The 25,084-nt window shown below is 34.3% G+C and overlaps 1 protein-coding gene and 1 pseudogene across 1 annotated transcript; both read right to left on the bottom strand.

The window, feature by feature from the left end:
- Positions 1-1,507: 1,507 nt before the first annotated feature.
- LOC133194325 (uncharacterized) lies at positions 1,508-2,693 on the bottom strand. The gene is made up of 2 exons (XM_061330302.1): positions 2,545-2,693; positions 1,508-2,183 (listed from the first exon to the last, which is right to left on the bottom strand). Exons 1-2 carry the CDS (start codon positions 2,691-2,693, stop codon positions 1,508-1,510), a joined length of 825 nt encoding a protein of 274 aa, XP_061186286.1.
- A 178-nt stretch (positions 2,694-2,871) lies between these two features.
- On the bottom strand, positions 2,872-24,782 carry LOC133194324 (uncharacterized; annotated as a pseudogene).
- Between the last annotated feature and the right edge of the window lie 302 nt (positions 24,783-25,084).

The raw sequence follows: 25,084 nt of genomic DNA, 5'->3' as shown, positions 1-25,084 counted from the left end.
ACCACCGGGTTTATAGTAGCGCCATAATGGGCAAGCACTATTTTACAAAAAATGAAAACAAAGCGGAGAAATACGTTTATGAAGAAAAGCAGGCCAAAGTGACTTAGTTGAGCATTGCAGACCATGGGCTCAGTCAGTTGAGCATTGCAGACCATGGGCTCTACGTTTGTTTGTTTGTTTTTTTTTTTTTTTGTTTTTTTTTAATTTTCTGTTCTTTATGAAAAATGAAGAGAATATTAAAATATTGGTTTTCTAATTTTATGTTTTAGGCAGTGTACCTGTATTATTCATTTTGGAATGAATGGAGAGAGAGAAAAAAATCTGGATGTAATTTTACTAATTATATACTGTATACAGGGTTATTTTCGCCCCGTGTTATTTTCGCCCTTTTATACTTGCGAACAATTTTGCCCCGTTTTAAATTCGCCCAGTCACGGTTTTGTTAAAGGAATTATACTGTGTTCTTTGAATTCGCCCCGTTTTAAATTCGCCCACTTGTGACAAAGGCGAAAGGGGCGAAAATAAAACGGGGGCGAAAATTTCCCTGTATACAGTAATATATTTGAGATTATTATAGAATTAATTAAGAAGCAATTTCTTGGAAAATGAGGCAGTCGGATGATCTAAAGTTAGTTTCTTTGTTTTTAATCGGCTTTGCCCGATTTTCTGTATATTCAGTTTTGTGTTGAACTCACCTAATTAAATTTTTGGTCATAAAGTGACAGAGGGGATACAGTAGGAGAAGAATGTCGATGGGATGACGGTTTAGAGGGGAAAATGATGAGTACCTTCACCAAAACCTAATATCTTAACTTGATGATATTTGTTAAAACGATGATGAAAGTTTTTTTTTTCTTTGTTATTAAAATTTGTTTACGGTGTCATATAATTATATTTGGCGCCAATGCAGATAAAAATTTTGTTAGAAATTATATTACTATTTAAAGAATTATATTAATATTTAAAGAATTTTATTACTATTTAAAGAATTCGATGTTACATGTCATCGTTACATAGATTTGAAAATAACATTTACATCAGAAATATGCATCAGCTGATGATATAGGCTGATGAATTTGAGCCGCAATTAAATGAAAATAGAAAGCTAAAATAATGGCAACGGAAAAGCTATGAATTTTCTAACTTATAAATGTCACTTAAAGAAATATTTAAAATGTTATAAATGTTTTCACGCCACAAAAGGTTTGTTTAAGTTGTACAGTTAGCCTCTTGAGTCTTGAGGAAGAAAATACTATTTTATTTACTTTTAAGTTACATAAGCAGATGTTTAAGGAATAATAATCTAAATCTTTTTATTATTTTTTTTTGTAGAACTTTGATCTATTCTGCTTCCTTCAATTCCGAATTCTATAGACAATAATAGGGATAAAAATCAATATAACATCATGTATACATGTAAGTATATTTATCTAATTAACTAACTTTAATGATCTGTCAGATAGTTTGCCTGTATTTATGTGCACATATAACTGATTAAAATTATCAATCAAAGAGTTTGCCTATCTATGTATCTGTAGACACAAATCCTGTCATTTAATGATCCGACCCAAAGAAGATGAGTTTTTACATCATAACTCAGGCTCCATGGTCTATCTATCACTAATGTTGGTATCAGTGACAGGAAGTAGCCGTCTTTGTATATCATGTGTACTGCCTGGGTGCATGGATCACACACAAGGATGTGTGACAATGCATCTGTACAGATTCCATATGGATCAAGTTCTGATCCTGATGGAGGTCCTGTATAGGAGAAGCGATGTCTTCCTCCACGTTCTGTTACGACTACTTCACCACGATTAGTACCATCATCAATACAGAGAGACACAATGATATCCCCATTACAATTCTCAGTTATGTATCTAGGTAGACCATATAGTTCCAGACCTGTAATGTCGTATTGTATGGTATGTATCTGTTGTCCTGTGTCCTTATACAGTGCTACCTTGCCTGTTTTGGTATCATAATTATACATACCAACCAAAAGAACTCCATTGGTAGGGGAGCAGTAAACACAGCGCAGTATCCAAAAATCTGTTTTCTTCATCAAGGTAAGCTTTGTTCTGTTATCTTTATATAGTTTGTTAATGTTACCATCTCTGTCTATGTAAATAAGATCACCGGTATTGTTTTCCGTGTGTGCTATCCATCCATTCTGAATCCATCTGTCAGATGAAGCAGTGTGTTACCTGTTAAGTTTGTCAAGATTGTGTTTATTATTGCTGATCCAGAACCGGTCTGATGACACACGGGAAATGTGATCTATGCTACTAACATCATTCACTGTGATAGATCTGAGCAACATGGGTTTAGACATCAGTTTCAGCAGACATTCATTTATTAATTTTCTTTTTCTTGTTTCTAGGATCTGGATTTCACTAATTAGCTTAAATGCATATCTCATGTTGATATCCTCTGTCAGAGAGATCGAGCAGGACGTGTTGTGAAAGATAAGGGATGTCCTTTATCTGTGATACGCATGTATTCTTTAGAAATGAGAGGAATTTTACTGGTCTATTTGCTGACTGCCCAGATCTGTGTTCAAAGACCTCTATGCTGGCAAGGTGTCTGATAACTGTTCTTTTCTGTTCTGGTAATCTACGAGTCATATAATGTAAAACATCACATATCTTAGTGTCTATGAGGTCCTTTAGTCTGTGGGCCTTTGTTGACATCTGATTTACATTTGAAGATTTCTGTAAAGCAAGTTTTCATATCAGCTTTGATTCCTGACAAGAGAAAAGAGCAATTAAAAGAGTCTCACTTCGCATATTTTGAAAAACTTCTTTGTGTTGTTGACGGTTTGTTTTATATGCTGTTCTAGTGTCCTGTAATTTGTGTTTACTGAGTACTTTACATTGGGTACACACATGCAGGAAGTTCACATGAGTAACAGAAAAGTTCATAGATTTTCTTTGGATGTCTCATACAAGGCTCTTGTTTTGGCATGTATTCATATTTCTCGCGGTAAATCACAACTTCATGGTATATGGTAATATTTAGATCAATAACATGTCTCTCTTTACACTGTAGACACAGGTCATGTTTACACGTGTAACAATAGAATTCTGTGTCTCCCTGACACTGAGAACACAGTCGTACTTTACACAGGATGTTATATCCTGAACTCATGATGTGGATTGTTTAAGTCACCGTTCTTGTCGTACTTGACACTCGGTGCTGCATCCAAGGGTGCTCATAGTGATTGGCGGGACTACGGAGAGAGAAACAATTTGCTGACATTAAATAAATCAAGTATTCTAAACAATATCAAAGAGGGAAAGCATTTTCAAAATAAACATTTGTTAAGTTTAATAATTTAACTTTATACAATATTGATATTTTTTTATGACACGTGACCTTCAGCATGTACTTCCTGTTTTACTTTATGTATGTATCGTACAAATATAAAACTAGTTTTTTCAGCACATTTCGTTTGCAAATGGAATAATAACATATTTGATGAAAGTTATACAATGATCATCCAAAGAAGTTTAAAATTAAGGACATACGCAACGTACCTTACCTACTGATAATTTTTCAAGATAGTCTTAATTTAAGATTATAGTGCCATCAGAGTTCGTCGATAAAAAATCAGCATGCATTACCAGGGGTTTTGAAAAGATATCAATTGATGAAAATCCTTATATAATTCAAAGAAAAATACACAAAAATTACTAAACACATATTCTAGATGTTTTGTTTATCCAAACTTGTTTTAGAAGAAGTGTACAACAGTATATATATATACATACAAATGTAGCACACAATTCCTTTAAGTATTGGAACTCTTCAACTCCAGGGAAAAAGACAATAAAGTTCAAACTACGTTGCGTATGTCCTTAAGGACATGATGTATTTTTCGAAAAGCAATTTGTCAACTTTTTCATATATTTATAGTCAACAGACTTCGGGACCACCAACGGTGAGACTTTCTCAAATCTGAGTTTTCTCAGAAAATTTGAGTTTTTCTCACCAAACTGTGTCACCAAATAAATATTTTCTCAAACTCAGACTTATCTTTTGAGTTTTTTCTAAAATCTGAGATTTCTCTGAAACGTGTGTACCACCAACGTTTTTTCCGACTCAGCTGAGAAAAAAATCTGCGATTTCTCAGAAAATCTTGAGATTGGTACATAGTAGTCTCAAATAAAATCCCACAGAATTATTTTATGGTAAAATGGTTGCAAATGTTATGATAGTACACACTTTAATCCATGAATACATGAAATTAACGTGCAAACACAGAGAGCATGTTAATTTCTCCCAAAACAAGATCATCCTGATATATACGTTTTAAGGGGGAGGGGGGGGGGGGGTCTTATGCACATGTAAAAAATGTCATAATATTGCCCACGCATTGAAACAATGCACTTGAAACTTTATCAAAAGAGAAAAAAAAAGAATAAAAGCAATATTCTTGTGACACGTTTTACATATTGTAACATGTATATCTTCATTCATACAAGAATTATTTTCATTTATTAATTAAATTCATATTTAAGAGTGCTGTTTATGGTTAGGCAAATTTATTAATTCACAATATATATACGAGGGGTTATCAAAAAGTTCGTGGACTGGCGTCATAAAATTAAAACCGCTTAAGATACATCAATGAATTTTTAAACATTAAATAAGCATCTTCTTTTCTATCCATAAAATAAACTATAAATCATAAGTTTTATTTTTGAGTGAATCGTAAATGTTTTTGTAAGCAATGGTATGTCAAGGCGGCGCAACCTCGAACATGACGTATTTTCTACCTGAGTGTAACTGAGAAAAACTCTTCTAACATGAGCATTTGTCATCCGAAAATCCCATTAATTCACTCATGTGATATGACAGACATAATTTTTCCGTAAAAGTTGTAATTTTTACCTGATTCTGTATATTCTATGAAATTTTATCGTAAATTTTATAGGGAATGTCCAAACAATAAAGGGGTTAAAAATGACGTCGAAAGGGGGTAGGGTGTCATTTTACAACATTCTATAAAGTTTCAGCCCCTGGAAAATCTGACATAGACCTAGAAAGTGTTTAAACAGGCTACAGAGAAATAAAAAACATCCAAAGTACTTGTGTTTAAATACCAAGACAGATTCAGCAAGAAAAGAGACACACGGTTAATTGTTGATTTGTAGCCAGGGTGTCCAAAGTCAGACACAGCGAAAAGTGACGTTGATCATTTGTTGACATTGAACACCGGCAAGAAAATTATGCTGGCAAAATCAAGCGAGGATTTTTACCTATGTATAGATTTAATATTTACAATATTAATGCATTGAAATCAGGTGTTCATAACATTGTAAAGTCATATAAACAAGACGGGTTTAGGTCTTTACCTTACTCCAGAGAATCTCATCAAGGTAAGTGTATTGAGGCAGAGGGAGCGGGCATGGAGAAATAATGACGTTGTCGGACGTCATGAAAATAAACGGCGACAGCGCCGGGTGATCATATAATGCTCTTTTTATTTAATGATAAATTGGCAAATTATCAACATATCAAGCTGAAATTTTCAACACTTCTTAAACTATTGTTGTTTTATGTTCCCTACAAATTATGTAATCAACAACTACATAGTATTAATTTTATCGCATCAGTCCACGATCTTTTTGATATCCCCTCGTACATGTATATCAGAAAAGAAAATATGATTAGATAATATTAAACCTTCACGGCCTCTTTTTTGTTCTTTCTCCGGTAGTTATTTTTTACTTGTACAATTTACGTACCTATTCCTGTAAATTATATACAAATATTAAAAGATCACTGTCTAAAATTCTGTGTAAAAATATTGCTATGCTTTAGATACTAAATCTATAAAATTCTTAATTGAGAATAGGGATCCAGGAATTCTTTTCAGTGTGGGGGGGGGGGGTCCATCCAATTAAAAAAAATCCAACCCAGAAATTTCTTGACAAGCAAAACTGCTTTCCCAAAAGTATCAAACCCCGAAAATTTCTTGAAAAGAAATTAAAAAAATCCGTTTCACAAACGTGAAAAAACCTATTTCGTTGTGGTAGTGGTGGGGTCCACGTTTTCAAGGGGGATGTGTACAAAATCAATTTTTATTTGATTCAGTATATACATTTTACAACTCTGCAAATTCCGGGGAGGGGGGGGGGGGGGCACCTCCCCCTCTATATCCGCGTATGGGGATCCGCTTTATACTCACTATGCATCGCACACAAAAAAATTCCTGACCGTTTATATTAATTATTTGTAGGAATAATCCTGACTTTTTTTAATACGACCAGTTACATTTTGAGATTAAAAAACAAGTATGGACCTAAGTTTCAAATAGTACATGATTATACCGTGAAACCTTTCATAGGAATTAATCAGTTAATCGTCACTTGATAAGTGATTGTTAGATTGATTTAGGTGTCCAGTGTAACAATGAATATTGCTCACTATATTCGTTGTTATTATATCTGAAATCAATTATTATTATATGTATTATATCTGAAAAGAAGAATATTTTTCCTGTGACATTTTCTCACAGGGGATCGTGGAAAATGTGATGTGTTATTTAGCCTCATCCCTACATACATGTCCGTAGTTCAATTTCAGGTTTTTTGTTTCTTCGGGGGGAAGGGGTGTGTATACCTGAAATTACCTGACATTAAACAATTTGTATCGAAATTTTCTTGATAAATTCGGTTCAATCATGTAAAACCAAGCATACATGTATATTGAATTGAAATGTAATTATGTTACTAGCCCTGGACATTTTTTCTGTCGCAACTTATGCACGAATTTTACGGAGCACTCAAGAAAATTGTCATGTGAGAAAATTAACATGCAGCTAGAAAAAAAATTACTCGCTGTTTTCTTAATCACTGTAAATGCCGAGTTTGCAGTATTAAAATCATCATTTCGGCGGTAAAATTTATTTTCTTTCATCGCTTTAAATGATTTTTTTTTTAAATTATTCTAAATAGGGATAAAAACTCCCTATATTTAAAACATTTTTGCTATGGAGAGTAAAAAGTAACAGATATACCTGATAGTTTACAAAACAAAATTTAAAAAATGTGTAATCGGCCTGTAAATATATAATTATCCTAGTCTTGATCCGCCTAACTACTCTTTGTAATCTTTCGACACGTAACGTCACAATGGCGGAAGTGACGCCTCGGTGAATATTTTTGTGTGTTTATGTAGACAGACGAACCAAGACTATAAAGTTTGGATATGTTTTGTGTTTTTCTTCTGTAGAGATTATTTTACGGGGACTCGGTGAATATTTCTTGTCGCAAAGATAGTAATGAAATCCTTTCCGTCGAGTGACTGGAAACAGCAAATAAAAGACGAAGGAAGTGGAGAATGCGTGTTTTCGCGATTATACACCAAAATATTGCATAAACAACTATCTGAAAGGTGAATTCAATCATTGATTCAACAACTTCGTGCATTATAAGAAAAAAAAAGTCGCATATAACAACAAGAATAAGTTTAAGATTTTTCTCAAATCTCAGCTTATGTGAGACGAATCTCAGAAATGTTGGTGGCACGGCGTTTTAGGAAAATCTCAGGTGAGGCAGAAATCTAAGATTTGAGGGTGAGTTTTGAGCTGAGATTTTTAGATGCCGGTGGCCCCGAAGCCAGTATCGTCAACTTTGTTTGAAATTGGACAAAAACTACGAGAGGCATTGTTTTTTTGATTTTTATTATAGCTTATGGAGAGACAGAAAATTGTACAGACGGACGGTCGGATGGACGAGGGTTAAGTCTACAGTCCCTGAAACGTTCTACTTTCCCACTTGAACGGTGAGCGAACGCTGAACGAACGGTGAACGAACGCTGAACGAACGCAGAGCGAACGGTGAGTGAACGATGTGTGAACGCTGAACGCAACTTGGTGAACGATGTGTGAACGCTGAACGGTGAGCGAACGCAGAACGCGAACGGAGCGCAAACGCGAGCGCAAAGTGAACGGTGAACGAACGGTGAACGCAAGATAAACGATTTATTCGGAATGCCTCTGATCTTTTCCTTGCATTGAAACTATTCTATTGTATTCTAATGCCTGGTGCTAAAAAAAAAATAAATAAATAATAAACAAACCAGTGAAAATTGTCCTAAGAAAGACGATACATGCACATTAAGTAAAATTATTAATTTAAGTTTCTTACAATATTTTCTGCACATATGTACGATGTTTAAATTCAACTTTTTGATAATACGATTTTTATCGCTGTAAAACATTGTAATTGTTACCGAACGCTGTGTTATAACAGATGAAATTAATCTAGTTGTAAAATAAATATGCTTATTCTTATTTTATATATAAAACCATTACAAATAATGTGGATTTTAGAAGAGAAAACTACGGACTACGAATGAATTACAAAGGTTGTAACAACCATACAAGGCAATTCCGTGTAAAATAATAAGAAAAAAAATATTTTCAAGGTATGTGGACGTATAACGTATTGCATAAATACACTCGTATTTTAAAATTTTAATGCAATAATATATTTATGTGTCAGTTTTATTTTCTATGATGATTTATTAAGCAGACTTCTACATGTATATGTAGACATTTCCTGGCCGTGATTATACTCGGACAAGATGAGACAAAGAGGCAATCATATTATTTGTTATATATTAAATTTTCACAACTTGATATTTAAGTAATACATATGTATGCTGTCATAGTTTTTATTAAACAGACGAGAGAGAGAGAGAGAGAGAGAGAGAGAGAGAGAGAGAGAGAGAGTTTAAGCCCCCTTTCCTCAAATGTTTGTACCTATATCAAACAAAAATTCTAATTTTTTTCTAAATATATCAGGCAGTGAAAGTAATCATTTTTTAATCAACAAATCCATTTGTTTTTCAGTCATAATCGGTTTTTATTTTCCTGCTTCAAGTTCACACGAAGTCCACGTGCATGACCTGTCAATCAAAATCATTCGACACTGTGCAGGTGTGAAAGTCTCGTCACACTGAAGGCAAAGTGTTAGTATTTCCAAAAAGTTTTAACATTTTTTCTTATCATTTTAAGATCTGATTCCAACATTTCTAAAAATAAATAAATAAATAAATAAATAAATAAAATACATTGGGAATAAATACATGGAATAATTAAGCCGCTTGAATTTGAAACATACTCCCTGCCAATTTAAAATATCACCGCCGGTGTAAAGACGAATAATGACCCCCATAGAATAATGACCGGGGGGTCATATTTCAACGACAAAAATGACCCCCCAGCCGTAGAAAAAATTATTTTTTTGTAGAAAAAGAGACCTAAGGGTCATTTTTTTACGTGTGCGTCCTATAAAAAATTGACCTCCGTTGAAAAATGACCCCCTTTCCAACAGAGTGCATGATACAAAATTTATAACGGGTGATTGATGCCAAGGTTTGAACCTCAATGTTTGATATTCTTCTTTATGCCCTTTTTGACCAACACTGGACGAACGCGCAATTAAAATGGAATTACATTTACCTGCATATTTCTATCTTTTAAGCCTATTGTGTTCTCAGCACATATTGAAAATCGTAAAATGGCTACTATTGGTTATAACTGTTAACGCAATTTCCCTTTATGACTGTCTTCCATTTGTTTCATATTTAGATATTTGACTGATTATAGACATTCATAGCTAAATAACAGACAAGCGGGATGTTTTGGCTTTTCATTGGTAAACATGTCTCCAAAGTAATCAGCATGCTTTGAGTAGGATCAACTTTTTAAAAAAAAAATGAAGGAAAAAAAAGAATGAAATAAGTTTTCAGAAATAAATACGGAAAGTTATGCAATGTAATACATATGTATATTTTGAATGACATAAAAAGTCGTGCAAATGAGGTAGAATGTATCGAAAATGACGTAATAACTCGTGCGAACGACATACTGGGGATATATATATATATATTAATGAAAAAAAGGTGAAGATAACGAAGAGTGATGATTTTATAATATCCACAAGCAGTACAATTCTATTAACAGGGCATAAAAAAAGGACCCCCGAAAATTGCAGAGGTGGGATCAGGTGCCTAGAAAGAGTAAGCATCTCCTGTTGTCCCGTCACACCCCGTGAGCGCTATGAATAAATCAGGTAAACGGGACATTCCGATGTCGAATTTAGTATAAAAACAAGGGCCAAACAATTGACCCAATTATAGGTTATATTTGTTGACAGGGTCATTGATACGACCATTGAATCTACGAAATGCTGACTTTAAACGAGCTTGTTGAAACCCCTGTAACATCAACTTACATGTGTCTGTCAGTAGCCTGCCTTGATTTAAAAATTAATCGTGCTCTTGGGTATCGAAAAAGTTGGTAGACGTAAACATTATATTCAAATGATTGCAGAATATTACTTCATAAATAAGGAAAATTGACAATAGAAAAGGCTGAAGTCATCCCGCTTGTAAGACAATTTAGTTGTTAGTTGGTCTTTATCGTCTATAGTCAGTAGAACGTCCAAATATGAAGCAGACGTGACAGACATAAGAAGGACATAAAATTTCTGCATGTCTGAAATATATACAATCTTATAATGTGTATTCAATTTTATTTATAAACAGTGGTCTACTCTATGGGAATTTCTTTTCAAGTATATAGAAGTAATACGTACAGTAAAATGTACATTCAAGTCTGTTACAATGTAACATGATCGCCTGAGAATAGGATATATACATGTAAGAGGAATATTTTTTGATCCACTTCAAAACTGATACATTTGTCAAATCGATATGGAAACATTTTCAATACAGTGTATATTGAAATAGATTAATGTTTTCAATTTATAATTAAAGACTGACTTTTTTATTGACCTTCAAGGTGAATACACGTATAAGGATTTATTTTTCCTACATTGAACTAAAAATAGATTGAAAACAATTCTGAAAAGTTATTTCACCTGCATCTGAATTCTACTCAAGTGAACATAATATTCAGGCACATAGAATCGGAGAAGAGGGAGGGATTGTTACCCCTTTTCTGAATGTAAATTTTAGCAATTTCTAATTTGAAAATGTTCATTGAAAGTCTTGTACCCACCCCTTCTTTCTTATACAGTATAGTTAAAAAATCTCTCCTACTTGAGTGAACAAGATGAACATAACATTCAGGCACATAGAATCAGGGACGGGGTGTCCACCCCCTTCCATTTCCATGAACGTATTTTTTTTCGCTTGAAAATAGTCATTGCAAGTCTGGTTGTCCTACCCCTAACTTTTGGATACAGTAGAGTAGAAGAAAATCCCACTTACATCAATAAACTTTTTGAGGGGTTCATCAAAGATATTTTTAACTAAAAGTATTTTTTGCCTCTTATATTGCGCCATTCTCCCTTTCGATGCTATGCCTGACATTTATTTTTTTTTTAAACATTTTTACATTTATTTTATTTTACATTGCACCAAAACTAGATTTCAAATGCAAAATTAATACTGGTTATGCTTATGTTAACTCCTATTCTTTCACTGTGTTTGGTTAGGACTTGAGCAAACGTAAACAAGAAACTTGACATGTCTGCTTAATCAGTTTGTATCAATTTCATCATTGGATCATATAATAAAACAATTATTGCTGTATTTTCTGTCAGGACGATCAGTGATTTTCCACCATCGAAAAACAATGCTCTCCTCGCCCTTTGGACTCGATAAATCTTTAACTCCACTAGATTCTGAATCATTGAATTGACCTTGAAACAGCAATGATTGTATAATGTAATGAGATCAATATATCATCGATTTATTTGCAATGAAGCTCAAGTGAGCATTTTGGCCAACAGGTCTCTTGATTTATTATTTTTATTTTGCCCCCTAAAAGTTTCAACTTTAATCCGCTTTAATTCACAAGGGGTCATTATTCTACGGGGGTCATTTTTCTTCACGTGGGGTATGCAGGTTTTTAGGGTGATGACACTCTTTCTATGGGCAAAAGGGTCATTTTTCGACGTCGAATAATGACCGGGGGTCATTTTTCGCCGTTGAGTAATGACCGGGGGTTCTTAATAATATCGAATGACAAACATTTAAAGTTACGATGAAAAATATAATTACTGGAGAATCACTTTGGTTATATAAATGATAATCATGTTATAAAGGCATCTCTCTCTCTCTCTCTAATTAAAGACTTTATATATGTAAAGTTGAAAAAAAAACTCTTTAATGTATTGCATTTTAAACAAATATTTTTTTTAAACCACACTATCAATTTAATTCGCTCTAGAAATATTTAATTAACTGGATATCCGCAGCACTGTTTATCATTCTCAGAAAAAGTTCTAACATGTATTTCTGTATTATTTTAAAAAAATGTGACACAAATAAATATTTTCGTATTTTTTGCTGCAGTTGGTAAATTATTTTCTATCTATTAACGATTTGTCGTCCTTAACAACAGAATGTTGCAGTGCTTGAAGTATCAGTATTTTGCCCGTATTTAAATTTAATTTTTCAGCATCGTTCTACATATGTACATACATGTACTTATAGCAACATTTATTTTCCAGAAAATTTTTATAAATAACCTAACAGCTAAGTTAGAATAATAAAAATTAATTTTGTAGATATTTTTTTTTTTCCATGAAATAATGATTCTTTAAACACGGTATGTTATTTATTATATTCAAAACCTGTAAATCCTTACTTAAAAAAAGATAAGTCCTTTCACTTCGGAGTTCCGAATGACACTGAAGACTGAACGATAAGTGAACGCAGAACGCAAGGTGAACGCAAAGTGAACGAACGAAGAGCGAACGATGAACGCTTTGTGAACGGTGAACGCGAGCGCACGGTGAACGCTGAACGCAAAACTGTGAACGGAGAGCGAACGGTGAACGCACGGTGAACGAACGGTGAACGCACGCTGAACGAACGGTGAACGAACGGTGAGCGAACGGAAAAATGGGAAAGTAGAACGTTTCAGGGACTGTATATCAGTAAAGAGCTAAAATAAGAAAGGTATATTGACTTATCTTTTATGATAAGTGCGTTTAGATGAATTCATTTTCTTTTTAAATACTCTGCAAGGGTCATTGTCAATGCAGACAAAAGATCTTCCTTTGAATTTAAAAATATTATAAATGCGTGCTAAATATGATGATTTAACGAAAATTTTTGTGGAAAGATGGACAAAATAAAAATTCGTATATGTGAATAAAATGAAATGTTGCATAAAGTATGGAGATAATGAAGAGTAATCAAGCTCAAAAGTTCTATTGAAACAATACAAATCGGGAGCAGAACAAACATGAACTTCTACATATCAGAGGTGGGATCAAGTGCCATGGACAAGAAAGCATCCCCTATCGACAGGTCACTCCGCCGTGTGCTCCTTGTCATGATCGGATGAACGGGAAAATCACTAGACAATTCATCAGAGGTGGGATCCCGTGCTATAAGGATGACGGTTAAGTACAAATTAATTATTCGACTATTTCTTCTATTTTGGTCAAATACTTGCTTTTTCTGTCATGATAACTATCTAAAATAGATGACGATTCCTTCAAGTTGATTTGACTAAGAAACGGACATGATGTTATACGCTTAAGAATCTTTTTTGGGGGAGGGGGCAGATTGTCTTAGTTTTCTTCTTAGTTGGGGATTCAGGGTTTTTTAATTGCTTTTGTTCTTTGATACCTTCAGTTTCTTGTATGATATGTTAAAGAATAGAGATTTTCAAAATCATTTTATACAAATGATAGATTGTTCCATACAGAAATAAAAAAACCTTAAGACAAACTTCTATTAGAATATCGTAGTAGAGCCATTGACTCAACTTTTACAAATTTTCAAGTATTTGTAGTTACATTTGCTACAGTAGAATTGACCTTTGATCCCTAAATTTAAATTTCTGCTGTCTCCACTATTCCCAGATCTTTGAGCGGTGGTTAGGGCTACAAAATTAACCCATTTTATGACTAAAATTCAAACTAAGGTCTTCAGTTAGCCCAACAAAGTGTCCAAAATTCTCTCAAAAACAAGACAAATTTTAAACAAGAGCACCGCTAAGCGGAGCATCCCCTCGCGGCAGGAACTTCACCGGTAATGGCAATGTCTCCACACGAGAGAAAAATTCCCAAGAGGGACGTTAATGAAGATACAATCAGGTAACGGAAATAAAATATGTTGCAGCACTAATTTTTTTTTTTTACAAAATCATCGGGGGGGGGGTGTCATTTGTAAACCAAAGTGCATAGCATCGGGGGGGGGGGATAACATGCATACGTAACTGGGCAGTTTCCCTTATTCCTAGCAGAAACATATCACGTATGCTCTAAGTTTCAGTAATTTACCTTCCTACTCCTAGGTATATCTCAAAGTTGCATGCTATATGCATAAAATCTGAGAATACCCACGGAGACAATATTTTTTCGTAATAAAAATGACAATATACCGCTGTTGAGAGGTCACTGAAACCATAGACCTAAACTTGCAAAATGTCTTTATAGCTTTCAGGAATTACGTGTGGCTCACGAATAAATTCCATGTTGTAAACATACACCTGTGGAAATTTGGTAATGAAACCGCGACGTTCATCAAATTATTTCAATTACTCAGCATCCGAGATGAAACTTAATTCATACAGACTGTCTCAAGATACGCACAATAATATGACAATACACAAAAATTTAATACAGTTGGGTGAACTTACTGAAGCGAGTCTATCGAAGCGACCCGGATTTTCCAAGGTTGATTAAGCGGAAGCGAGTATTGTCAAGTCGTACATAAAATTTCAGGGTTTGAAGGTAGTAAAAACGCAATATTTTGAGAAATATTTCACCGATTTATTTGAAAATGAATAGGGTTCGTCCTTTTACGATGTTACATAAGTATGTGGAAGCTGAGAACTGATAGTCTAAAGGTTCTCTTTAAATCTTGCCCACAAGCTGTAACGGACACACTAACACACTAACACACACACATACGCACAGTAGCGATACTATATCCCCTCCGCAACTAGTTGCGCGAGGGGATAATTAGAGTTGAAAGTTAAAAAACTATTTCTATTATTTACAATATTCACACTACTTGCACTTGCATCATAAATTAAAAAAATACTGAATAAATAAAACAAATTAATTCAAAGGTTATTTAAGAATAGGTTTCATATAAGATTTTAAAGTTATTTACCTTTACCACAGATATTTATCGCATTCTCTGATTCCGTATTGTTTTGGAAACTGGCCTCCAGAAATTATCAACTAGTCTGAAATATACAAAAAAATCATTTCCTTACAAATAATGACTAATACAGAATATACAGGTTACATGTATTAGATATAAATAGTGAAAATGTAATTTTTTTGTAATACCTGTATACTGAAGCTCTTTGTGACTGTTGTTTTGTAAAATACTGTATGCGTACTTAAAAAAGCGGGCTTCATATTTTAGCGGCTAATAACTCCATATTATGAGATACTAGGCAACATTGACGAATTTGGCAAATGGCTCTAACTCGTTTAGGTTTATCCATTTTTTCAATGTTGATGGTTCATCGATCATTTTCATTATCTTTCATCGATCTTCTCATAAAGACAAGTGTAGCGCATCTCGATCCCGAGCAGAAAATAATGAAGGTATATGTATTGGAAAAAAACTTTAAAAATGAGTCACAAAGACGTAAATAACATATTATAAGTTATGTCACTGGTATTTATTCCCAGTAGAATGTTTAAATGATACCAGTAAACACCTTAATCGTTATCCAGTGACGTGTAATAACTTCTAAGCCCCATTGATCGACAAGTTTCCTGTCTTTAACAATTTGTAAAATGAGGTAAGTTTTTGACACACAAGTTGATGAAACAAGAATATTAACAGTCTCGTCTATGGTTGATATGGTCGACCTTGTCAGCAAAAACAATCTATCATTCAGTCAAATGCTAACTGACGTTTTACATACAAAGTTTTAGACCATTGTTTACATGCTGAATTGTAGATGGGTTTTTTTCCGTTATTTCTCGTTTATGACAAGGAGCACACGATGGTTTGACCGGTCGACAGGGGATGCTCACTCCTTCATGGCACCTGATCCCACCTCTGATACTTGAGAGGTTCGCATTTGCTCTGCTCCTGATTTTGAGATAATATTGTTTGAGTGGACTTTTGAGTTTGAAAACTGTTCCTTAAGTAAATTTAGAGGATTACGGATAACCGAGAATTAACTTTCAAAGCAGCAGGGATTAGCTCACTTGACTAACGCCCGGGGATTAGTCCTTTCACAGAAAATTATTTACATCTAACGATCTAATTTTGTAAAGGGAAAAATCAGTAGAGGTGTAATAAAACAGGATAACTTATTCGTTATAACGAGATACCAACTCGCTAAACCGAGATAACTAACTCTTTATATCGAGACAATAATCACGTCAATACGATATAATTAACTCGTTATAACGACAAACAAACTCGGTATCTTTTATTTCAATCTCACTGAGATATATCGAATCGACATATGAATGGAAGTAACTATTGTTAATTTATAATACGTCGTTGATTTATCTGAAGGTTGAGTGGAAGGCCACAGCAAGTGTTTTCTTCTCGTATAAGATTTTGAATAAATTCAGCTTCAAATGAATTCAAAATTAGGTCTGTTAATAACCAAGCACAATTGGTACCCATGGGAATTCTGACAGATTGTTAGAAGACCTGGTTTCGAAAAAGACTACATAGATATTGTCAATAATAAACTAAAGCATTTTTCTTATGTCAATTTCAAAGCACTTGTGTACAATCAGAATGTTTTTTAACAAAATAATGTTGTAAATGACCAATGACAAGGTAAGTAAATTTGCAAGTTCCATTTTTATTGAAAAAAAAGGCTCTTGTGCAAGCCTTTTCACTGTGTATTATCTGCAAATAAAGTTTTCAATCTATTTATCTTGCTAATTAAAATATAAAGAATGGTAAATTAATTACAAATGAGGAATGCTCAATAAATTTTGATTTAGTTATTTAGATCAAAAGGCAGATTACTTTAATTGCAACAAGTATCACAGAAACAGCAGGATTAAAAAAAAAGAGAAATTCCCATTATTACCACTCCTACATTCTTAAAAATTAATTCCTGACGTATCTGACGTCACATCAGAGAAGCAAGAGATATACAGCAGGGCCCTGATAAAAAAAAAAATCAGTCATTTTCTACGTAAGAGTCTCAATGATACATGGACATGCCCATTTTTCATTGAATTTCAAGCCTGCATAAATACTTGTGATATCTTTCTTTTATGTACACGTTCCTTCTTACCATAATCACAATGAGGACCAATTTATGAATATCTAATTGAAATTTTAAAAACAACATTTATTACATATTTAGTATTAAATGCAGTTTTTTTTTGTTTATGTATTATACCTGTATTATCACGGTAACTCAGTCGGTAGAGCGCTCGCTCCGTGATCGGGAGATCGTGAGTTCGAATCTCGGCCGCGACTGACATAAGTCGATAAAAAATTGGTAGAAACTCTTGCTTTGCCATGCGCTGGGCACTTTGAAGTGAAAGTTGCGGGTCCTTCGGATGAGACCTAAAAAACCGAGGCCCCGTGTCACGGCAGACGTTGGCACGATAAATTCTTAAGAAAAACTTTCTTTCCTATGCAAAGTACATGCGATTGATGATATGTTTTCTTTCTAATGTTGTTCATTTTTGACTGCACGGAGTTTTGAGCATGACTACTATTCGTTAGCTTCATACTTCATTTCTCAAATTTGTAATTGGAATAAGTTTTCTTGCAAATTTATGTGTACTTGAATTATTTTTGAATTGGTATGCTATTACTAAGTATTTAGAAATGTAATTAAACGTACCCTTTTTCAATATCTAACTCCGTATCAGCCAAAGCGCCAGAGGAGTGTAAGGAAAAAAGGTATGTGTTATTCTCTATGTATCATTTCTATAGATACCTAGTTTATATAGCCTATTTACCCCTTTTCTCTGTTTTTGTCCAATTTACTTATTGAAATGATCCGTTTGCATTTAATCAACTAATAACAATGGCCTATGACTCTAGGTACATGTATCTAATTAACTTATTTAAATGACACCTCAGCAAGTCCTCTGTGTACATAAATGTGTATCTAATTAAGTAATTACATTGATCAGATTGTCGTTTGCCTATATGTACCTTAATCTAATATAATTAACTTAAAACGATGGTCTTTCAGACATTCCCATGTGTGTAAGTATGTATACATGGATCATTAATAAAAAGTACAGGTTATATATAGTCTTATCTATGTATCTGTAGACAGTCACTCTACTGTTGTATGATCCAATCCACAGAAGATGTTCTTTCTCATCATATCTCAGACCCAGTGTATTAGCTTTCCCTTGTTGTTCTGTCAGTAAAAGTGAAAGGAACCTACCATCCTAGTCAATCATCTGTACTGATTGATTGTAACCACTACAAACCAGGATGTGTGACAGTGCGTCTACACAGACTCCACGTGGCCAAAGATATGATCCTGTAGCTAGGTCCCTTGTAGGAGAAACGATGTCTCCCTCCGCGCTCTGTCACCACAGCAACACGACCCCTGTCAGACACAACAACATCTCCATTGTGGTTCTCTTTGATGTAGATAGGTATACTGTATAGTGTCTGGCCTTTTTTATTGTGTTGTATTGTCTGTGTGTCTTCTCCTGTATCGTTATACCGAGTTACCTTGACTGCCTTTGTGTAAATATTCCACATCCCAACCAGTAGATCTCCATTACAGGGAGAGCAGTAGATACAATGTGGTTTCTATGGTTCTGTGTACTTTATCAGTGAAGACTTTGTTATGTTATCTTTAGCTAGTTTTTTAATGTTATAACTTCTATCTATATAAATAAGTTCATAGGTAAGGTTCATAGTGTGGACTCCCCATTCACCATATATATCCGTTAGACGAAATAGTGTGTCACCTTCTCTGTCAAGAAAAGAATGTCTTTCCAACCATTGATCCATATTCGGTCTGATGTCCCAGAGATGTGTACTACATGATTAACACATGTCAATGTGACAGATCTCTGTAAAACAGGTGTAGACAAAACTTTCAGTACTCAATCATTTCGTACTTGTCTTTTTCCTGATTCTTTGATTTGTATTTCACTCAGTAACTTAATCATATCCAACATGTTGACTTCCTCAGTCAGATAGAATAAGGCGTGTTGTCTTAATCTAGGCGTGTCCTTTATCTTGGTGTCAAGGGTTTCCTTTTGGAATAAGAGGAATTGCACTCGTCTGTTTGCTAACTGTTTAGATCTGTTTTCGTAGTTCTCTATGCTGACAACGTGTCTTTTAATTCTTTTCGCTTGTTGTTGAATTTTTTGATTCCTAATTTTTTCATATTTGCTTTTTAAATCACTTATCACGGTTTCAAAAGTATCCTTTAGTCTCTTCAATTTTCTTGACATCTCTGATTGAAGCCTGCAGATTTCTGTGTGACATTTTTTTTTTACATCAGTTTTAATTTATTCCAGAAGAAAACAGCTCTTATATAGAGTGTCGCTCCTAATTTTATGAATGATTTCTCTTTTTTCATGGCGGTTTGTTTTATATGCTACTCTAATGTCCAGTATTTGGTGTTTTCTGTGTTCTTCACATTTTAAGCATAAGTTCACATGAATAACAGTACCTCTCATAGACTCCTTTAGGATGTCGTACACAGATCTCTTGTCTGAGGATATATTTCTGAGGATATATTAATATTTCTCAACATCATGGTACATTGTAACAAGATCAACAACATGTAGACACAGGTTATGCTTACACGTATTACAGTAGAATTTTGTGTCCATCTGACATTGATGACAATGTCGTACTTTACACTGGGTGCTGAATTCTTGCATGTTCATAACATGGAGGCGCTTGAATAAAATATTTTACTCAAAGTTTTTTTTAAAGACAAAGCATCTTGAAAATAATTCAATATATTGTTTATTGTACACAATTAAATAAAATTCAATAACATATATTTATTTCGAGCTAGGTGCTGATTTCAATTTGTAAACTGAATATATAAGCCGAGCCAATGAGAATGTTGCCAGGTATTATACTAACGTTTGAAGGTCACCTGAGTCACTCAGGTGACCTATTGCTGTCTGCTCTCGTCCGTCGGCGTGCGTCGTACGTTTGAACATTTTAGCTTCTCTGAAACCGCTCAACCAATTTCAACTAAATTTGGCATATAGCATCTATGGGTGAATGGGAACAAAAATTGTGAATTTCATGGTCCCTCCCCCTGGGGCCTGAGGGGTCGGGCTAAAACCACCAAAAATAATGCAATTTTTAAAAATCTTCTTCTTTACTCCTGGTCATCAAGCAGTCAAACTGTAGGCATCATTGTAATAAGCATTGAACCCTCTACCAAATTGTGAAATTCATGGCCCCAGGGTCAGGGGTTCTGGTGTTAGGGCAGGGCTCTATTGATTGTATAGTGAAGATGCATTAATTCTTTGAAAATTTTCTTCTCTGCTCCTGGGTATAAAATAAAGTATTTAAGTCCATAGTTATGATGAGCAAGAGTGCTTTTTCCAAAATTGTGAATTTCATGGCCCCAGGGTCAGGGGTTCTGGTGTTAGGGCGGGTCTCTATTGACTATTTAGTGAGAATGCATTAATTCTTTGAAAATCTTTTCCTCTGCTCTGTGATATTAAATAAACTAACTAAGAATTTTATGGCCCCTGGAACAAGGGTTCAGGTGTTGAGGGGGCTCTATTGATTATTTAGTAATATTGCATTAATTCTTTGAAAATCTTTTTCTCAGCTCCTGAGAATTAAATAAAGTAACTAAGTATATAGTTATGATAAGCAAGAGTGTCTCTTCCAAAATTGTGAATTTCATGGCCCCAGGGTCAGGGGTTCTGGTGTTTGGGCGGAGCTCTATTGATTACATAGTGAAAATGCATTAATTCTTTGAAAATCTTTTTCTCTGCTCCTGGGTATTAAATAAAGTAACTAAGTTTATAGTTATGATGAGCAAGAGTGCCTATTCCAAAATTGGGAATTTCATGGCCCCAGGGTCAGGGGTTCTGGTGTTAGGGAGGGGCTCTTAATTGACTTTATAGTGAGAATGCATTAATTCTTTGAAAGTCTTCTTCTTTGCTCCTGGATATTAAATAAACTAACTAAGAAATAGTTATGATGAGCATAGCTGCCTTTTCAGAAATTGTGAATTTTATGGCTCCTGGGTCAGGGGTTCAGGTGTTAGGGCGGGGCTCTATTGATTATGTAATAAAATTGCATTAATTCTTTGAAAATCTTCTTCTATGCTCCTGGATATTAAATAAATTAAGTACATAGTGACGATGAGTTATGATGAGCATGGTTGCCTCTTCCAAAATTGTTAATTTCATGGAAATAAAATGTGGCCACAAGAGGATGTGGATCAACATCTTTCAAAAAGTTTTCAATTAGAAAGTACAATGAAATATATGGAGATATCGAACAGTATTCAAGCTCAAAAGTTCATTCATACAAATCAGGAGCAGAGCAAACATCAGAGGTGGAATCAGGTGCCATGGAGGATTGAGTATCCTCTGCCGAGAGGTCACATCCGCCGTGTGCTCCTAATTAAATTGTCATGATAGAAAAATAACGGAAAAAAATCCGTCGACAAATCAGTGTGTAAATACTCCAGTAATGGTCTAACAATTAGTATGAAAAACGTCAGTCAGCATTTGACTTAATGATAGATTTTATTTGCTGACAGGGTCATTCAAAATAATTTTCAAAATCATGCTGTTCGTTATCTAAATGTTTTCATTATCAGAGCTCTTTATACACAAGATGCATCTAATACAAATGAATTGAAAAAATATTCTTTTAAACTATTGAATATCTGTTCAAAATTGAGAAAATTGTAACGACATTTTTGTGTCTTTCGTGTGCCTTTGTTTACTCAATAACTAAGTATGAATACTAATTTTGAAACAGGTATAACAAGAAGTATTTTATTAACGTACTGTTGTATAATTCTAAGAGACAACCCACACCGGATGCCAAAAAGGGGTCTTAACCTATCTTGTTTGGTAGATGAGGAATTATCTTCTCAAGCCTACCAAGTTACAACTCTCTTCTACATGTGTCTGCTTGATTTTGTAAAATATCGCACTCTTGAATAACCACGCCTTTAATTTAAAGCCAAGTTAAACAAATGAAAAATTTATGTTATTGTTTTTGTTGACACAAAAAAGGTATTGCAATGAAATATGGAAATAATGAAAAGTGTTCATGCTCAAAAGTCCTTTCAAACAATACATGGCGGGAGCAGAGGAAACACGAAATACATCGAGATCGGTTTTTTCACAATGGATCAATCGCAGTAAAGACAGACTAAAATCTTTTTTGGAGTATTGTTGGAAACACGTTGAGCTCATGATACGATACTTTAAACTGTCTTATATTCAGTTAGCACACAAAATTATATTTTAATACTATGAAAATACATCGGGATCGGTTTTGTGAAAATACATCGGGATCGGTTTTCCACAACGTATCGATTACAATAAAGACAAACTGAAATCTCTTTTGGGGGATTGTAAGAAACGCCTATTAATAAAATTATAAATAGTTATTTCTAATTAGGCCAAATAAAAAAATATGTGTGGTTCCGGTTACCCGACCTTCCCTATTTTATACCTCCCGACCCTAAACTTTTTTTGGGCAATTTTCATATTTTTTCCGGAATTTTCCCCGATTTCCATCAATGGCTCCGGTTTAAGTTTTAGTTTCAGCAATGACGGCCTCCTTGCAAAACATAGTGCAAGTGTTTAATAGTATTAAGTCCAAAGCGAGCTAGCATGTAGGTGTCCCCTACCAATATTGACTAGTATATTATCACATCACATCTAAATGCCATTTGCAAAGCAGTGATAGGTAGGCTATTATTTAGAAAAATTAAGAAAATTAAGAAAATTTTGTTTAAAAAAAAAATCCCTACCTACCTACCCGAATTTTTTTGGAAGTGTAACCGGAACCACACATATTTTTTTGTTTGGCCTAATTACAATTAAATTATTCATTTCGAGGGTTAGGAATTCAATTTTTCTTTCATTGTTAAATTCTATTGCATTAATATTCTTTTACTATCCATGGATACCATTTTTTCTTTGCAAGCAAATGCATGAACTGTCGTGCTAATAGTAAATAGAATATTTGTGATTTCCATCTCTCTTACCTAATTTCAAAACTTTTCTTACAATTGGCTGTTAGATATTTATTTGTCTCTATGTCTGTCTTTTGTTATATCTTATTATCAATTATAAAAGTGAAGATAAAGAACAGAGATCGATCTCAAAAATATCAACCAAAAGTAAATACAAATCTATAAAAATTACATAAAGTATGGATCGATCGATCCCCGGAAACTCCAGAGGCGGGATTAGGTGCCTATAAGGAGTATTGACCTCTCAGTATGTATGCGTGCATGTATCTTATCAACTAAATAAAATTACTTGTCAAATAGTCCTGTTTATATATGGACACAAATGTGTACATGTAATTTATTTACAAATTATAATAACCTCTCAAATCAATCCATGTGCGTATGTATGTACATATAAAAACTAATTTCAATAACCTGACAGAAAGCACATATTAAATGAACTACTTATAATCATATGTCAGATAATCCTTCCTCTCTATATATCTGTATATACAAATTTGTTGTTGTTACTAAATGCACCCCAGAGAAGCTGGGTTTTGTTATCATAACTCAGAACCCATGGTGTACCTATTCCATGTTGTGGTGTCAGAAATAGTGACAGGAAGTATCCGTTCTTGTCAATCATCTGCACTGTGTGGCTGAAAACATCACACACCAAGATGTGTGATAGCGCGTCTGTACAGATTCCTGTTGGATATAGTTCTGCTCCTGATTGCGGTCCTGTGTAGGAGAAACGATGTCTTCCTCCACAATCTGTCACCACTACACGGTCAGAATCAGACACAACAACATCTCCATTGCGGTTCTCTGTGATGTCCCCAGGACTCCTATACAGTGTCTGACCCGTATTGTCGTGTTGTATTGTCTGTATGTGTTGTCCTGTGTTGTTATATCGTGCTACTTTGGCTGGTTCTACTGGATCATTTCTAAACATCCCGACCAGTAGATCCCCATTGAAAGGGGAGCAGTATACACACCATGGATACCATGGCTCTATCTGCTTTATCAGTGTGGATTTTGCCCTGTCATTTTTAAATAGTTTGATGTTACATTTCTTGTCTATATAAATAAGTTCCCCTGTAATGGTCACTGTGTGTGCTCCATTTCCATCATATATACTATCTAGGGTATCACCTTTTGTGTTTGTTAAGATGAAATTGTCATACCAATCACTGATCCAAGCCCGGTCTGACGTCACACAGGAAATGTGTCTTACACCTTCATAAACACCTGTCACTGTGATAGATCTGTGTAATACAGGCGTAGACATCAGTTTCATCAGACTGTCATTTCTTATTTGTCTTTTACCTGTTTCTATGATTTGGATTTCGCTCAATAACTTAATCACATCCACCATGTTAATTTCATTGGTTAGGGAGAGCAGGGCCTGCTGTCTAAATTTAGAAGTGGCCTTAATCTTCGGGAAATGAATTTTCTTTAGGAATAAAAGAAATTTTACTGGCCTAATTTTTGACTGTTGACATCTAGGCTCATAATTCTCTTTGCTTGCAATTTTACTTTTTATGTTTCTCTTGAGTTGTTTCATACTTTGAATCATAATCGAATTTTCTTGTCCGACTTTAGCCTCAGATATTACAATGTCAGTGAGCTTCTTGATTTCCGCGGCTTTTATTGTCATTTCTGATTGACGATTGGCAATTTCTGAGTGAATTTTTTTTATATCAGTTTTGATTCTTGCCAGGAGAAAGCAACTATTAAAGAGAGTCTCACTTCTGATGTTCCGAATGATTTCTCTGTTTTGTCGACGCCCTGATTGATATTCTGCTCTGATATTCAGTACGAAGTGTTTTTTGTGTTCTTTACAGTGGAGACAGACAGGGAGTTTACATGAATGACAGTACTTTTCATAGACTCTTTCTGGATGTCTCACACAGGGCTATTGTTTTGAGATGTAGTTATATTTTTCACAGTAAATTACAA

Source organism: Saccostrea echinata, unplaced genomic scaffold (assembly GCF_033153115.1).
Source record: "Saccostrea echinata isolate AGI-Se365-2 ecotype Australia unplaced genomic scaffold, CSIRO_AGI_Sech_v1 ptg000029l, whole genome shotgun sequence".
Taxonomy (NCBI): Eukaryota; Metazoa; Mollusca; class Bivalvia; order Ostreida; family Ostreidae; genus Saccostrea; species Saccostrea echinata.
Note: the sequence above shows the minus strand (reverse complement) of the source record. Positions and strands in the feature narration are given on the sequence as shown.